Source organism: Chanodichthys erythropterus, chromosome 5, assembly GCF_024489055.1.
Source record: "Chanodichthys erythropterus isolate Z2021 chromosome 5, ASM2448905v1, whole genome shotgun sequence".
Classification (NCBI taxonomy): domain Eukaryota; kingdom Metazoa; phylum Chordata; class Actinopteri; order Cypriniformes; family Xenocyprididae; genus Chanodichthys; species Chanodichthys erythropterus.
In genome coordinates this window covers 26,528,371-26,546,691 of record NC_090225.1, presented here as the reverse complement: position 1 = coordinate 26,546,691, position 18,321 = coordinate 26,528,371, and the positions used below count along the sequence as shown (strand labels likewise).

Sequence of the window (18,321 nt, the reverse complement as noted above, 5' to 3'; positions counted from 1 at the left end):
TCAGATGCTTTCTTACCTGCTGCTTTCTCAACGCTGTCTTTTTTTTCGTTCTTTTTTTTATTGAAAGGAAAGCGCATATATTTCCATATTAATCTAAATGTCAGCAGCGTCAGGATGTTCGCTAACAGTTTACTCCTGCAAAGGTGTTTTGAACCCCTTAACAAAGAATGAAAAGAACTTTGGTTTTAGTATATAAGGGCCTTTATTTTATGGAAATCCCCATCAGAGACAATGAGACGGACCTGTTCCTCCCAGATATTCAGATCGTCTCTTAATCAACATGTGCTTTTCAATGACAAATTCTTAGACTTGAACTTCCCATCCCGTCTGAACTTGAATATGTGGTTACGTCCTTGTTTTGCAGTGTGCTTTATAGCAACATGACATCTGCCAGCATGGATTTTCCCCCAGTTCTGTTTGAGGACAGCTGTTCCTAAACACACTGTTCAGGCATAGTTGTCTGGCGTATTAAACTGTTAAGAGAGCATTGCTCAAATAGTTCAAACCATTTGATTCTGGAGAGCACTGGAGGAAAGTGTTTACATAGTGTCTTTCTGGGGCTTGTTAGCCCAGCCGTTGCAGAGAGAGTTGGGTCTGCTCTGGTGAACTGGAGTGCTTTTGGCAGTTACCCACCCTGCTTGACTAAATGTGGCTTAATTACGCTCAGACAAAACTTTGTAAACATGTTAAGGTAGCCTGCTGGTTTATGTGTTTCTTATCAAGAGCTGAAGCAATAAAAATGAATGATAAAGAAGTAACCCAAGCAGATACTCGATTGACTGGTAAGTGAAGAACTTCTTGATCTCTATATGTTTACACTTGTTTTGTCTTTCGTCATGCTTGTGAGAGCCAAGTTTTTAAAAATGCCCTGGCAAGAAACTTGTCATGAATACGTCTGGGTCATATTTCATGCCAATATCAAACTAAATAAATATTATTAGGACCTTTCAATTTTTTTTTTTTTTTTTTTTTTTTTGCTTTTGTTGCCATGACAGTTAAGCACATTTTCAACACTCATTTGTGCCTTCTTAATCCTAAATGCACCTATCAATGTGTACGCTCTAAAAAACAAAATGCAAATTTGGGTCAAATTGGGTTAAACATTTTATTTAACTATTTAACCCAACGACTGGGTTTGTCCATATTTGACTCAAATTTGTGTTGAAACAACCCAGCAATTTTTAGAGTGTAGAAAGATGCAAGAAAGAAAAGACTAGTTAAAATTCAATATGGAAATACATGCAAGAAAGAAAACTGATAGTATTTTGGTGTGCAGATATTACAATGAGTTCATTGCTGTTAGTTTGCAGTTGAATAGCAAATGAAGGCAAACAAAACTCCGGTCAAACTTTAGATTAGGGTCCAATTCTTACTATTAACGAACTATTAACTATGACTTTTGCCTCAATAAATTCCTAATTACTGCTGTAATATTTAGTAATTAATAATTAATACTTAGTAAGGTAGTTGTTAAGTTTATGTACTAGATATTAGGGGATGTAGAATAAGGTCATGTTTATAAGTACTAATAAACAGCCAATATCCTAGCAATATGCGTGCTAAGAGAAGCTAGTTAACAAGCTTTAACTAGTTAATGAGAATTGGACCCTAAACTAAAGTGTTACCAAAAATTCTTAAAATGTAAATCGTTGGGAGATTTTTAAACTTTAATTTTAAGTTTCTCATATGTACAACAGAAATCTTAAATTTATCATCTTAATCAAATAAAAATAATAATAAAATACACAGTAGACATAAGATTGAAATTACACTACTGTTCAAAAGTTTGGTGTCGGTCAGATTTTTTGATGTTTTTGAAAGAAGTTTCACTAAGGCTGTATTAAAAATACAGTTAAATGCATCCTTGATGGAAAAAAAAAAAAAAAAAACTATAGTTTTCACTTTAGTATTCACTATAGTTAAAAAAATAGTAATAAAATATGACAATCTCTCAGAGTTAAACTGTGTCTGAAAAAAATCATCTTAATTATGTAAGATAACACTTAAGCAAAACATGGTCAGGTCAAAGTATCAGAATAATTGTGGTTCCAAATTTTTATCAATTTTACTGTCAGTCCACTGTATGAAGAATTTTTGGGTATAATATTTCACAATTTACTTTATTTTGCTATCTTCACTTACATAAATGAACTATAGTGTCCTGCACCCACTAGTAAAAAATATATAAAAATATCAAAAATGTCTGAATAATTTTTGGTTTGATTGCACTTAATTCATGCAAGTTTACATTCAAGAGACAGATTTAGAATAAAAAAACAACACAAAAATAAATGCAAAGTCATTTGCAACGCAGCTCTGCACTAACCACCATGTAAAAGCATGAATTCTCATTTATTATCAGGTTTATCTAGCAGTATGGTTATATTCTTTTTTATTTTACTGATATAGTGTATTGTATATTTCATGCACATAACTATGTACATATAGCCATCTTCTGCCTAAAGCCTAGTGTCTGTCTTTCTGCTTTTATTGTCACTGGAGAAACAAATGAAAACCATGTGTTGTTCAAGGGTAATTATGGTGCTGTAAAGTGACAGAACAACAAGAGTGTAGTTTTACTGTGCCGTAAATGCAGGTACGAGTCTTTATCAAGGGATCTCGTGTTGCAGGGATGCTGGTCTGGGAACTCCTGCCCATGGAGACAGAAACGGCCCTCACTCTGGCTCCAGGGCCCCCACCCACACCAGGAATTACGCCAACACCAAAGGGTCAGGGGTCAGTCTCTAAAATGTTTATGCTCCGTCCTGTGATTTTGAACTCCCCCCGCTATTTTGGTAGGAGCCCCAAATTTCAAAATGACTTCAAATGTGTATTTTTGTTGTCACAGGCTCAAACTCTGAGAGACTGCTGGGGTGTGTTTATGAACGCTGTCTCTGATGGTAAAGATCAACGGCTGCTCTCGCCACAGTGAGTCGGCGGTTATGGCTACACCATATTGACTGGCATCAAATAATGGTGAACATAATGGTGTCTATATTTTATATTACTTAATTCTAAAATCAGGGTTATTATTATTAACTAAAACCAATAACTGCAATAAAATATATAAAAAATAAATAAATAAAAAAAGTTATTTTTTCTTTTATTTCCATTAAGTTTAGCTTGTAGTACTAAAATAATTACAGCTAAATAAACTAAAGCTAATAAATAAGAAACACTACATAGCCATTTTTTAAATGACAAAACAATACAACAAAATTACTAAAACTTTAACTTAAAATATGAGAAACATTAGTTAATTTTTAGAGACGATATTTGTATTAACCTAAAAAATTGCATAGTATCGCGCATACTTGTTTAATAAAGAAAGTATCATCTATATGTCAACAAAGTCACAGGCTAGCTCACTCCCATAACACCCTTCTTGTAAAGCCACGCAATCACTATAGAGGTGTAAAACTCTGACAGCTTGTTATCTTTCAGTGACAGAAGCCAAATCAGTGTGGCTTACCGACCCAATGTAAATCAGCAGCGTAAAATAAGCAGTGGCTAAATCAGCCAGAGACAGAGAGGCTCTTTGTTGCAACGTGCAGATTAATATCTTAAGCGTGTACCATTGTTCAGAGTTATGTCACCAGCGGCCGTAATGATATCTTAAATTAATGAAGTGATGAAAGCAGCGAGGGAGAGGCCTGTGATTTACAGGATTGCTTTTAGCTGATGCACACCGCCATCAGTGGAGATAAATCAGCCGCTGGGAGCCATGGGGGAAAATGAATGGATCTGCACACGGGTTTACAGTTCAATTAGTAAGGCACAAGGACGCCAGCGCAAAGTAATTCGCCCGGCCAGGTGTTTAGATGAAAGAAGCAGCAAATGAAACAACGGAAGATGTTTTTTTTCTTTCGGAGGAACATCTTAGATCTTTGATGAGTTAACATCTGAGTTATGCTTGTAGAATAGATGTACAGAAAACACATCATTTTTTTTTTTTTAATGTAATAGCAGGTGAAAAATTCAGTAATTTCAAAAAAAATCAGTTTCCAAGCTGGCTTTCTGAACACTCCCTCCATCTTTGATTGATCTTTGACAGTCTGATAACACTTTATTTCGATGGTCCACATTAGACATTCTACTCACTGTGAGTAACTTTGCAACCACATGTAAACTACCACTAGAGTATTAGTAGACTGTCTATTTAACATCTGCAAACATTCTTTCATCGTCGTGGCTGGAACGTCAACACAAAGTATGGCAATGATAATCTCAGGTACTGTTTATGTGCTTTATTTAATGTTAAAAGCATCTAATGTGAGTTTGAATCTCATTTTGTGTGTCTTTTATAGCCGTACTGAAATGGACAGTTCACCTCAGATCTTCAAAAAAAATGAAAGGAAACAAGAACGTTCAAACTGTCAACTCATTCTGAACAGACAAGTATGACAAAGATTGTTTCAGTAATCCAGTATGTATTTTTAATAATGTTAAAATGGTATAATATTCATGAATTTGATTATGTACCATTTCCGAGAGAGCCCGCCCACGCTGTCTTCTGATTGGCTGTCATTTTTGATTGACTTTATCACTTCTCATAGTCGCGTCACTTCTGGTGTGGACAGACAAATTGTTTGTCACTGGAATCTTATCGCGTCGCGTCAGGACATGGTATAACCCTAACCTAATAGTCTTCTACAGTCTACTAATACTCTAATGAGAGTTAGTTGACATGTAGTTGCAAAGTTACCTTTGTTACAATGTCTAAAGTGGACCATAGAAATAAAGTGTAATTGACAGCCCCGCCTCAAACTCACGCTATTGGTTCAACTGATGCAGTGTTTTGATAGAACCAAAACCTACATATGACCTGATACGAGTGAAGCGGCTTTTCGAACGAGTAAATATATAGGGCGGGACTTGATTTTGTTCATCTGGAATTGATTGGATGGTTGTGGTTTGCTATTGCTGTGATGTCATGTGAGTGACAGGTTGCAACAGTAAACACATCATCAGAGAAGGGAAGAGATTTTGTCACAAGAGGGAGAAGTTATTTTGATTAAAGATTGAGGGCACGTGAATTTAAAAAAAAAAAAAAAAAAAAAAAAAGGTCCACAGATAAATCATTTTTTATTACATACTGCAATATTCCATTAAAAAAAGGAAAAAAAGAACTGACGATTCTGACTTTGAAAGATTAAACGTGTGTAACTGCTAATGGCAAAGTTATTAATATAATTACTCCCAACCTGAGACGGTTCCCCAGTAAAGCAGAATGACCTCCACATGCCCTGACCTTCCTTTTATTCAGCTTAAAAGGCAGGCTTAGGTAACTACTAAGGTAACTGATGCCACTTTCTCAGAAAATCAATAATTAAATTCGGTCGTACATGGACCGGTGGCCTGCACCTGAACTGGAGTTTTGTTTTCCTTTCCCCCATAAAGTGGTCCGCATTCTCTCCAGATTACTTTACGCCATGTCAGATCACATACACTGGCAGTCAAATGTTTGATTACTATTTTCCACATTTTAGAGTAATAGGAAAGTCTTAATTCAAAACTATGAAATAACACAATTGGAAGTATCAGAATTATAGCATAGTCAAAAAATAAATAAAAAATAAAACCTATGTTATATTTTTTTTTTTTGCTAGTGCCTCTGCTGGACATTCTCTCCAACTTCATGAGGAGCATCCTGGGATGCATTCATCATGCTGGACACTTGTTGACTGCTTTTCTGATTCATCTCATTCATTTCATTTGTTTTTAATTAATATTTAAGTTTCATTATTTTATTTTTTTTAAATAAAAAAAAAATTGTTTAGGCACAATTGATATTTGTCTACAGACTCAATCTGAAGCATTGGAGAATAAGCATTTAAATTAAAATGTTTTAAGATCATAAGAAGCATTCAGTCAAGTTTTACACTTCTGACTGATAGCGTACATAATCTGTGGTGTTTTATCATTTGATTTTTTTGATTTTTATTTAGCAGTTAAATTGATCAAAAATGGCAGTAAATACATTTATAATGTTACAAAAGATTTATGTCAAATAAATGGTGTTCTTTTAAACATTATATTCATCAAAGAATCCTGAAAAAAGTGTTAGCACTTTATTTTACAGTCCTGTTCCCCATGTATACTATGTACTTATTATAGTAATTGCAATAACTGAGTAATAACTAGGTACTAACCCTGAACCTACCCTTAACCACCTTAACCCATGTAGTTACCTTATATTACCCTGTAGTTTCTTAGGTAAGTCCATTGTAAGTACACATATTGTAAAATAAAGTGCAAAAAAAAAAAAAAAAATAGTTTCCTCCAAATATTAAGCAGCACAACTGTTTTCAACATAATAATAATAATAATAATAAGAAGAAGAAGCAATGTTTCTTAAGCAGCAAATCAGCATATTAAAATTATTAGATCATGTGACTCTGAAGACTGGAGTAATGATGCTGAAAATTCAGCTTTGATCACAGGAATAAGTTACATTTTAAAATATATTCAAATAGAAAACAGTTCTTTTAAATTTGTAATAATTTTTCACAATAATACAGTTTTTAATTTTGATCAAATAATTGCAGCCTTTGCGAGCGTCAGAGACTTTCAAAAGCATTCACAATCTTACCGACTCCAAACTTTTGAACGGTGGCGTAAGGTCTCGCTATAACATCAATTCTCAGCTGTCAGTTTCCTGTATATGTTTAAAGGGTGTTGTGGCATTACCATGTTGTAGTTATCACCTTATCTGATGTTGTTTTTTGTTGAATTGAGCTGTAAACTCATTTAACGGGGTGCTGCATGTGACAGTGGTGTAAACTTCACTGTCAGCCAGCACCTCAGTGTAAACCACATTCCCTGTGGCCCGGCTCAGCGCTCCTGTTCCCACACCATTTGTTCGCAGACGCAGTCCCGCTTTCCCGTGGCACAAGAGACTCACCTTGAGAGTGAAATTCCTTCTCTGGTGAACTCATTTTGTTTTGAACTATGTCATTTCATTACACAATTGTTGACGTTTATGTTGATTTTTTTTTTTTTTTTTTTATAAACTGTAAATCTGATTACAGATCAGCACACGACCAGCGATGTTCCAGCTAATGTTTGCCTGAATGCAGCCTGTATCGCCTTGGAGCACCTTTCTCTCTCTCTTTCTGGTTTAAGTTTCCATTAGGGACTCGGCGAGACCCACAGCGTCAGAGCCTATTCAGTCTATTGTTAATCGAGAGCGTCTACAATCAAAGTGTGGAGTGTTTGGGTCAGAAGCCTCAGCCATTGTGGCCTACCCCAGGGCAAGAGTGTGGCCCCCAGGGACGCAAGCTCACCAACCTCCTTTACGCCGCACCGCTATGAGGCTTAGCCTGGGGACTCGAGTGCTTCAAAGAGCTAATGACCATCTCCAAAAATATTTGCTTGATTGAGTGCGTGGTTGACTTGAAGTCTACCTTTTTTCTCATATCGATCCACAGGTGAGGTCTTCTGTTTCACTTATAAAAAAATAAAATAAAATAAGACAGCCAGCTCATCAGTCAAGCTTGTTTAACTGTTAAAATGAATTTGTAGTAGTAAATGTAATATTGAAAAGTTTTTTAATCAAAATTTGATTTTTATTCCATGCCTGTTGTCATTGAGATCATTTATTTGCTAGAATCAACTTGGCAGATAGACATAATTTAAAAAAAATAAAAAATCAATGACTCATCTTGCACTTATGGGCGTGTTCAAATTTTGGACAAATAAAATGCTCTGCAGATGAGGAATGCCCCTCCCCTCAATACTCAATCAACCTTGTTGTATCGTATTAAATTGTAGTAGTACATTTCATATTAAAACTATTTTTCATATGCTAGTGTACTTAACTTAATTTGGCAGATAGACATAATTAAAATGAATAAAAACAAACCAAAAATATTGATGACTCATCTTGCACTAATGGGTTTGGTCAAATAAAATGCTCTGCAGATGAGGAATGTATTCCAACGCTATCTCGCGACCAATTCGTACGTATTTTATGAGGTGGTTAATTCGCACAAATTTGTACGACCTCACTTGTACAAATTCATGCAATTTGTCTAAACCCCAGGGACGGGAAGGGTTAGGGGCGGGGTTAGGGGTAAGTCATTTGTGCAAATTCATACGAATTTAGCAACTTGTAAAATATGTACTATGTACGAATTTGTATGAGTGAGGTCGTACGAATTTGTATGAATTAGTCACCACGTAAAATATGTATGAATTGCCATGAGATCGTGTTGAGTATTGTATGAAATTGTAGTAATGCATTTCATATTAAAACTTTTTTTTTACCAAAATTTGAGTTTTTTTACTTTTATTTCATGTCTGTTAGCATTGAGATCATCTATATGCTAGTGTACTTAACTTAATTTGGCAGATAGACATAATTTTGGTGTCCAAATTTTGGTCAAATAAAATGTTCGGCAGATGAGGAATGTCCTTTCCCTTAATACTCAATCAACTTTGTTGTAGTATTCCAGTGCTATCTCATGACCAATTCGTACGTATTTTACGAATTTGTACGATTTGTCTAAACCCCAGTGATGGGTAGGTTTAGGGGTGGGGTTAGGGGTAGGTAATTTGTGCTAATTCATACGAATTTGGCAACTCGTAAAATACATAGGATTTAGCAAAAATAAATCAATCAATGAAATAAAACAGACCAAACATATTGATGACTCATCATGCACTCATGGGTGTGTCCAAATTTCGGTCCAATAAAATGCTTTCTAGATGAGAATGAGGACCTACTACTATCTACTAATACAACCTGCTTTGCAATATCAAGAAGCATATTATGGTTCACAGCTATGATGCAGAAGAAAGACTATTGGGTATAAAGGGAAGGGCCCATCTGACATTGTTTCAATATGTAATACATCAACACTAAGGAGAAAACTATGCTCTGTAAGAGCTATTTCTATCTCAGACCACCCATGTGTTGGTGTAACCTCTTTTTGACAAATAGGAACTTATTTATAGGTTACTGTAAAAAACTATTTACAGTCCTTGCTCATCTATTACCTTAGTTGGCATTAGTGGGAATGTACGGTACGTCCAAAAAAGTGGCCAATAACTTCTGAATGTGAGGAGGCGGATGTGACGATCTTCATGAAGCGCACTCAAGGATGGTCTTAATATTAAGACGTCTGCGTGTACAGACAGAGCGCCGCTGAAGAGCTCATTAGAGTGTGCTGGTACTCTGAGCCCAGGCCTGGCTCTCCCAGTGTCCTTGCACGAATATATGGGTCTTCACACGTCCTCCGCAAAAGCACTCTTTTGCCGCCACCCCTCCTTTTTTTTCCTCTTCTCTCTTTCTCTCAAAGGTGCTGATCAATTCACAGCCTCCTCCGGAGGTGTGAGACTCATCCCTGCACTTTGTGATTGGCTTAGGCGTCACAAACCTTCTGTCGTTCTCTCCTGTTCTCTTTCTCCCCTTCTCGCTATCTCTCATTGAGGGCAGCGGCCTACTCTTTTCACCTCTGGGCTCTGCCAGCCTGTGGCTGGGCTCCGGTCAAATGAAATCACACTAATCAAACCCCCTCCTTCCGCCTCTCTCTCCCTCGCCTTCTCCTCCTCCTCTCTCGTGGCTCTGAGCCCATTAGCACACCTGAAATAATAACTCAAGTGACAAATGTTTTGGCACTTATAGCTGATAGACCAAGAGAAAGGGTGGGATAGAGCACACCCCGCTCTCAGAGACTCAGACATGGTATTTTCCGATCCCAACTGTGTCAACAGGGAGAGCTGACATATTCAGAAATCATCCAAAACTTGATGTTCACAATAAAAACACAAATTCAAGTGCAGTGTTGTGTTTTAATAGAAATCTCATTTTCAGACATTTACAGTGAATTCATGTTAGTTTCATGTTTAATCATTTTCAACAACACAATTCAGTTCAACAATATACAAACTTCATACACACTGAAATCTCACAAGTTCTTTTCTTTATGCGTCTTCAGTCTATTAATGTTATTAAAAAAAAAACGCCATGCACTTTCTTAGTGTAAAATCCATATTCATAATCCATAGCGAATAAAACTGATTCTAATATTTAAAACTTTAAGGTAAAAGTAAACGCTGTCGTGTAATTTGTGAAGTGCTGTTGACATTTCAGTTTTTCATTTTTGATTTTGACACATGCGTGCGTTGACGAAGGCTATTTTAAATATCCGCATATTCATTTTTATTTATTTAGATGTATAATTTTAATAGCCTATTACTGTTTTTGTTTCACTTATTACTAATTGATGTTTGTCAGTTACGGAAAATAGATTTACAGCCGAAAACCTCAAAGAAGTCAACGGGCAATTTATTCGTATTAATTTTTAGCTAATTAATATGAACACAGGCGAAGTGGGACATTTTCTGATGATTTGTCATTAGCGTTGCTTTTAACAAAAAGTATCCAAATGACTACATAAGTATCTACTTTATGATAAACAATGCAGATTTTTAGTAGCTAATGGAGGAATAAAGATGAAATAATAACGATTAAGCGTAATCTGAATTAATAGTAAGTTACCAGATTTTAAACCTTTGACGGATACGTCACAATGATCCGTCATCAAACAAATACTTTACCAAGTTGTTTAAAATAATCATTAATACACATGCAGTCTCCTAAATTGTCACAATCGATTATCATCATCATTAATAAACTAAGAATTAGTATTTTAACAATTATCTAAGAGTAAAGCGATATTATTGAGGGCATTTCTTCTGTTTTTGTGCGTGTCAGAAAAGTCATTTCGTCTCTCATTAAGAAACAAAGAAAGAAAATTCTGCATGTTTCCAGTAGAAGGCGCACATGATCAAGCATACAGGTCACTGCAAGCCTTTGCATATGAAAAATATGTTTTTCTTTAGGATCTTGTGTAGTAGTTTACATTATTGCAAATCCAATTGAACTGCAGTACGTTTCTTAATTAAGAAAGTTTTGAAAATAAAATAAGATCTAGCTAAATAAAACGACAAAGTAAAATAAAATGACAAAGCGAAATCAAATAAAAACACTGGTTTCTGTTTAATTAGGCCTATAAATAAACATGAAATATGCTTATTGTCAAAATGCCGCTTTCTTTTCAATGTTCCCAACTAATAAAACGTGCGTAAATAGACTAAATCCAGTCATTTTAACTACACATGTAGTATAAAAAATATATTTTATCCATTGTTTACCCCCTCCGATTAATTATACCTAAATTCCTAGACGCGGTGCACGTATTTGATTCATTCACGTAGCCTGGAAAAAGTATGAATTAAAGTTTTTGTTTAGTTGTCATATGTATAGCCTTGCCATGTAATTTCATTTCCCCCACGATTAGTAATTAATGATTCTCTCATTATTTCATTAGCTAGTCCGTTGTGCGCACAGAAACGCATAGATTATTTGAATATTCACACACTTCACATTTGACAAGCACATGAAACACGCATGCAGTGGAAAGATTAAAAAAAGAAAGTTAGTAGCCTGCTGTTTTATCCCAGTGCGTCTTACCCATTCCCGACAGTCTTGTAACTTTCAGGCAGTTGTCAGTAGTGGAGAAGGCAGGGTTCACTGCTGACTGGCCCCTGGTCGCTGATCGCTGCGGGGGGATATAAAGGATGACCTCCGTTTGACTTCTGAACCACAGCGGCATGTTGCTTTCAATAGCGACTTAGGGAGAGAAAGATTCAAATGAATAACAAATATTGAGGGAGAATGGGAACATTTTTTTTTTTTTTTTTTTTTTTTTTGTAATAAACATTCACATGACTTCATGCGTTCCAACACGTTCTTGTTTTCAAATCTGTCCGAATTGTTTAAAAGCCCCTTGTTATAAAGTTAGACTTTATACTCTACCTTAATATTGTTGGAACACGTGCTCCTAATTATATAAATAATTTTGGTTACTTTATTTTAAGGTGTCCTTGTTAAAGTGTAATTATACATTTAAGTTCTGAGTAATATTAATTAACTACATGTACTTACTATAGGGTTAGGGTTAGTTGCATCATTTGTAGTTATTGCTATAGTAACTACATTGTAAATAAAACACTCTAAATTAAATTAAACCTAAATTAGGCATAAATTAATATTTTGAAACACACTCAACCCCATTGCGTAGTTGTACAAATGTTGTAGCAACAGATATGGTCCATCTTTTGCATGTGATAATGCCTGTTTAGTTTACTCGGCAAATAGTCGGACTTATTTTTAAACATTTTACGTCGAACGTTTCACATCTCTTTCTAAGCCCAAATGATCTGAAATGATGGCATTAACTCAGTGATGCGTGCTGCAGTCCTCTGACCCTCACTAAAAGGCAACCTAAACAGTGAAAGTCCATGCACTCATTGTGCTCTATTGCGTCCTTTTATAGATGCTAATTGAAGGAACTTAATTACTTTATAATGCTATTCTGGTTCTGTGACAGCAGTTAAGCGTTTGGGTAAGTACAGCTTTCATGTCAACCCGTTTGGTTCTCACATAATTGAGACAGACTCAAAAACTAATGTTAAGATTACAAACATCAATAAAACAAATGAGTTGACTCCAGGCATATATAAATCATAATATGTGTTACATTTGTTCTCAAATTATAAGACATTTTTTGAACTAACAATATTTTAGATGAACTAAAACTTTATTGTCCTTGAAAAAGACAATCTAGGGCACTTACCAATAAACGCGTGCGTGTTTATCTGTTGTACGGCGTTGGGTTAGTCATATATCTGTTACATTTGCTTCACGAATCCTCCTTTCATTTGTGTTTAAGTCCACATCCGATCCCTCACCCGCGCGGCGCGCACCCTTCGTTTGCCGAGCGCTTTGGGGATTTGATAGTAATTTCATGCCTGTAAATGCGCGCGGCGGATCCTACCGCTGCTCTTCCGAAGGAAGCGAGGATTGTGTGATGCTCGTGGCAGCTGATAAGACACTGTTCCTTGCATTAATCGCTTCTGATCGATGACAGATGCTCCTCAGACAAACTTCATACACCTTGTCACCGGGTCAGTTGTATTGCCCACAATGGTGCACTTCAGCCTACACCAGTCAGTGTGTGTTTAAAGCCTTCACTTGAACATTTTATGGAAGATGTATTATTTATAATAACAAAGAGATTTCTTTATTTGGGGAGATGGATTTTAAATGGACCAGAACATAAAGCTCCTCTCCAAATTGTTTAACCATGTATACATCACTGTACAGACTGATACTAAAACTACTGGAATGCCTGTTAAAAGTTCTATCCACAACTTTGAATGATGTGGGAATAGACAAAGTATGGAACGAAAGAGTTACTGCAAATGATACAAGTAAATAAAATAAAACAAACATTAACAATCAGATATTAAAAATAAAGATCTCCGTGAGTAGTATGTGTGTTTGAGTAGGACAGAGAAGCAGACTATGTAGGGGAGAGAGAGAGAGAGAGCATTAGAACAAAACAGAATATGCGAAGACTACATTTTCCCTCCAGATTACAGTATTTTCATTCCACCCTTTCTTCATTTATGGAAGCATATCGAGCGATAAATTAATGATTGATCATTCTTTGAGCCAATAGACGACTTGATTCGCTGTAGCACGCTTTCATTGGACACTGCACCAAACTACTAAGATCCTACAGTAAGTGGATGAGCCCATTCACAAATGGCGGGGGTGTTTTGGCTCAGAGCGCATACAACACTGCTGAAGTGCAGCATATGCTGTTTCTGAATAATGATGTTTGTGTGAAATATAAAATAAACAGGCATATGGTTCGGGGGGGAAAAAGATAGTTCGTATTATTAATGCAGTACATTCTATATAGCTTCCGCGTAATAGTACACGACGCGTTGGGTAAACTTCATTACGCTGCTTGAACATGGTGTCCAAGTTTCTCGACCTTTCGGATACTAAAGTCATAACTGATAATAGCAGTTTTGAGTGTGACCTGATGTGAAAGAGTGCACGCTCCCTTAATAATCATATTTAAAGCATTGTTTTTTATGTAAACACTTAGATGACTTTATATATTGTGCTTCTTGGCGTGCATTATGAACGCAGCGCCGTCAACCAAAAGCAGAACGCGGACTCTGACTGTTATACCTCGGCTCATGTCGAGTCGTGGTAGTGATCTGCGCTTTTTTTCTTCTGCGTCCCACACATTTCACCCCCCTGCTTTGGCAGGGACTTGATGTGGCCCATCGCATTGTGCAAGACGCGACCTGTTATGGCCACCACTACTTCCGGGTTTCAGCAGTCTGGTCCAGATTCAGCTGCTGAGCCGCGTTCAACACACACTCATTGTACACAAACGGGGAAAGGCAGCTCGCAGCATCGATCGTGGCTCCTTTAAGAAAAACTAAGCCAGAATTATCAGCCCACCTCCTCTTGATCTCATTTAGAAGCTATTGCATAAAAAATCAACTCAGGAGCCGAGAGTGATCAAAGAAACGAGAGAGAGCTTCATTTTTGTGCATTTGAGTAGTATTCTCGTTAGGGGTGCTAACCAGTGGAAGCGCGCGGAGGATCATCATTCATTCAGCACTTTGACAAGCTCGCGTTTGATTGATTGACAGCCGGAGTGGCAAAAAGCCATGAGATGCGCTAGTTTTGTTTGAGGGGCTGTTTTCATACTGCTTTGGAAAAGAAGATTTTGCTCGGTCCTTGTCGCTGTCCAGGGGAAAGAACGCGAAGGGGACTTACCGCCGAACGCGTTTGGCTGAACTTGCGGTGAAGGACTGGCTTCATCGCTCGCTTGAAAGAGGCGTTTGGATTTTTTGGGGAAAACATATCCCACGTTTGGAATTTGCGTGTTTATTTCCTATTCACCCTGGCCTCATAGGGGATATATTTTTCATTAAAGGAAGACGAGGGAGTGTGGAGGGCGATGGCGCAGAGGGTACGTATCCCGAAAAGTTTCTTCGACTCCGTATTGTTGAATGCAGTTGGAAATACTGAAACGTGGCCGATGACAGTCTCGCAGTCAAACTTTCTCTTCTTTTGCCTGCCAGTTTTGTTTTTGTTTTTGTTTTTTTACATCCAACTTTACACCACTCACTTGCCTGCATGTCTCTTTTGGGACACTATTTAGGAAAATAAAAATAAAAAAATAGGATACTGTCTAATTACGTTTGACAGCGAGCAATTCCTAATTTTTAAACTGTACTTTTACTACACGCACTGCGCTTGTTTAAGTATCTTTTCAAAAGGCCAAATTATTTAAAGCTTTTAAACTATTTGAATAGTTCAACTTTAATAACTAAAACTTATTATAATGCAAGTTATGCTAATACACTGTGCAGGAATATTAATCAACCGAGATGTATTATTTCTATCTTCTATATAATAACAGTCACATTACAATGAAACATTTGTGCGCTTGAACTTGTCAAGTTGACATTTACTGGTTGGCCACTTTTTCTTTGCATTTGTAATCAAATGTAAACAATCACAAAGTAGATTTGATCGCAACCCTCCGACCTTTTGCTTTTGACGGTGGAACTACAACAGCACCCTGCTGTCTTTCTTACACCTCTGTAGATTTAAATGTGTCATGTTCTCATCATCACACTTTCCTATATTATCATGAAGCTTATAATAATTACGATGAATTGATTATTTTAAATAAACTAACCAGATATTCCATTTAACTGCTGGGCACGAATTGACAATGTAAATTTGTCTTTAATCAGACTAATCTTAATAGTGCTACATATGTTAATATTTGAACTAGCATATAATGAATTTAGTTTGACAACAATATAATCAAAAACAGTTATTACATGCTAATTACATGACCTGTTACTCGAGTTGCACTTGTGAAAATAAAAATGCATATAAAAAGTGGCACAGTCGTGTGATATTTTTGTGATGATCTCAATAAAGCTGTAGCTCAGTACTTCATGTGACCGACGCTGAATTCTAAGTCTGTTTATTAAAAAGCACATGATAGTTTTTGCAATAAATTGCTTTTTTTGCATATAGTCTTAGAAGCACAAGATAGGGTGTACAGTTGATATATTTAATTACTTTGTAATACCAAAACAAAGTGTTTTCATTTCGCATTTTTTTTTAAATTACGAGAACATCCGATGTAGCTTCCATTTATATTTTCTTTTAGTGTAGTTTTTTTCTCTCTATTTATGCATTCTGTAAGAGATAAAAGTGACAACATGGGAATGTTGCCCTTCGTGTGTGTGCAGTACGAAGATATACCCCACTATGGGATGGACGGAGTAGGAATCCCGAGCACGATGTACGGGGACCCGCACGCTGCCAGATCCATGCAGGCTGTTCACCTGAATCACGGGCCCCAGCTCCACTCCCACCAGTACCCGCACACAGCCCACACCAACGCCATGCCGCCCAGCATGGGCTCATCCGTCAATGACGCTCTAAAAAGAGATAAAGACGCCATTTACGGGTACGTGTAGATAGCCAAGACATGTATTTTATGATGAAGTTTGTACGTAACACATTATTTGACCCGTAATAGTTTCTGTATTGAGAACTTGAGGCGCCATGAATGTTTAGTTTTTGTTAAGGTTTTTTTTCTTTCCTAAAAGTTTCTCTCTTACTTTTGGATTAGTTCATCCTTTAAAAAAACGTATTTTCGTGACAGATCTTTTTTATTTGTTTACTAATATTTAGTTTTAAACTTTAATATTTAAGTCGATAAATATTGCATTTAAAAATCGTTGCGCCTAAAACATCGATGTGTATGTTATAGGCTATTTCAGCTAGAACTTTTTAATTGTTAACATCAGGCCTACTTATTTATTTGTAAAATACATATTTGCACAGAAGTGATTCCCATGAAAATTACGATGAACACTTTTAGAAAGCCATAAAGGATTTCCCCCCCACATGTTATGGTAATAATATGTGCAAATATATCTGGTTGTGCGGAGTACTAACTCCAAATGCGTCTAGCATACAAAAGCTGCTTGAGTATAAGAGTTCTCGTCACAGTATATAAATGTTGTTATACGCAGTAACAAGCTATAGAACTTCCTCTCATACATTATGGATTAGATACGTTACTCAAAATATAGGCCCACTATTTGATCCATGGTTAAACTGCGTGCTTGGCCTAGACTCATTTTAGGTGCCCTAACTTTGTACAACACTGTTTATATTGACTGCTGTCTTTGATAATACGTTCAGGAATCAGATTTACATGCGGTTTGACACTTATGCACAACTAACAAGCTCGTTATAATGCAAGTCACGGAAAAATAATCGACATTTCTTTATATTATCGTGGCGCAGTTGTACGCTAGTAGTTTTGTTTGCTGACATAATTTAAAAAGTAAAAATATAAACTTCTCAAATACAAATTAGTTTGTTAGAATGCGTTCTTCTACAATGAGAAGTGTTGTGTGCTAATTCAGAGCTTCCCCCGCAATGACCTCTGTGTTTTTATTCCAGGCACCCTCTGTTCCCACTTCTAGCACTGATTTTTGAGAAATGTGAATTAGCCACTTGCACACCTAGAGAGCCCGGTGTGGCTGGGGGCGATGTGTGTTCATCAGAGTCTTTCAATGAAGATATAGCAGTGTTTGCAAAACAGGTCAGAAACTGTTTTATTGCGCTGGAAGTTTTTGCATATTTTAATGTGTAGTTGATGTACGGTCTGTAACATTATGCCATACTATCATACTACTTTATATCACAAATAAACACATGCATTTAAATTTAATTTGCGAAAAAAAAAAAAAATGAACGTAATTTTTTCTCACAATTTTAAATGATTTACATGCATATCGTCTCAGATTCGAGCAGAAAAGCCGCTATTTTCATCAAATCCTGAGCTGGATAATTTGGTGAGTGCAAATTATTATTATTATTATCATTATTATTTTGTATTTGCCTGCAAGAGTTTTAATTTCAAGAATTTTAAACTTTTGTAAAATATTCAGAAATTGTTGTTTAGGAAGGATTGTTGATTTCTTGATAGCATTGCTTATCGTTATGGATGACTGCCGTTTTGCTTTTTATTTTTTTATTTTTGGTAAGGGTTGAATTTTTTAAATACAATTTATTGCTTAGCATTAACTCTTATGTTAACACATATAACTCTCATTAAAGTGATAATTTATTCATAAATTAAGTATAATCTGACTTAATTGCAATGCATTGCCTAGATAGTGATCTCAAGTCCTAAATGATCCTAAATGTCATAAATCACTTAATTGGGAAAGTATTGTTTGTAATAGTCATGGGCCTGTTGATTTCGTCACCTTTAAAGTGAACCCCCCTTTTTTTCTTCATTTGTTCATTTCCCCCAGATGATACAAGCCATTCAAGTTTTACGGTTTCATCTTTTGGAGCTCGAAAAGGTAATCAAAGTTTACCCCAACTGGCCG

General features: G+C 36.2%; 1 protein-coding gene and 1 long non-coding RNA gene across 3 annotated transcripts in view; both read left to right on the top strand.

Moving 5' to 3' along the window:
- LOC137020182 (uncharacterized) overlaps window positions 1-6,846 on the top strand; it is a 53,117-nt gene extending 46,271 nt beyond the window's left edge. Inside the window, exons 3-5 of the long non-coding RNA XR_010895151.1 lie at window positions 2,631-2,736; window positions 2,849-2,928; window positions 5,610-6,846. This is a non-coding gene — a long non-coding RNA (uncharacterized lncRNA). The remainder of the gene's footprint in view (window positions 1-2,630; window positions 2,737-2,848; window positions 2,929-5,609) is intronic.
- Window positions 6,847-14,225: 7,379 nt separating this feature from the next.
- Window positions 14,226-18,321, top strand: part of meis1b (Meis homeobox 1 b) — a 66,284-nt gene continuing 62,188 nt past the window's right edge. For both annotated transcript variants that reach the window (XM_067386738.1, XM_067386739.1), the window contains exons 1-5: window positions 14,226-14,852; window positions 16,156-16,376; window positions 17,384-17,525; window positions 17,728-17,778; window positions 18,244-18,294. In XM_067386738.1, coding sequence (XP_067242839.1) covers window positions 14,841-14,852; window positions 16,156-16,376; window positions 17,384-17,525; window positions 17,728-17,778; window positions 18,244-18,294 — 477 coding nt within the window. In that variant the 5' untranslated portion in view covers window positions 14,226-14,840. The remainder of the gene's footprint in view (window positions 14,853-16,155; window positions 16,377-17,383; window positions 17,526-17,727; window positions 17,779-18,243; window positions 18,295-18,321) is intronic.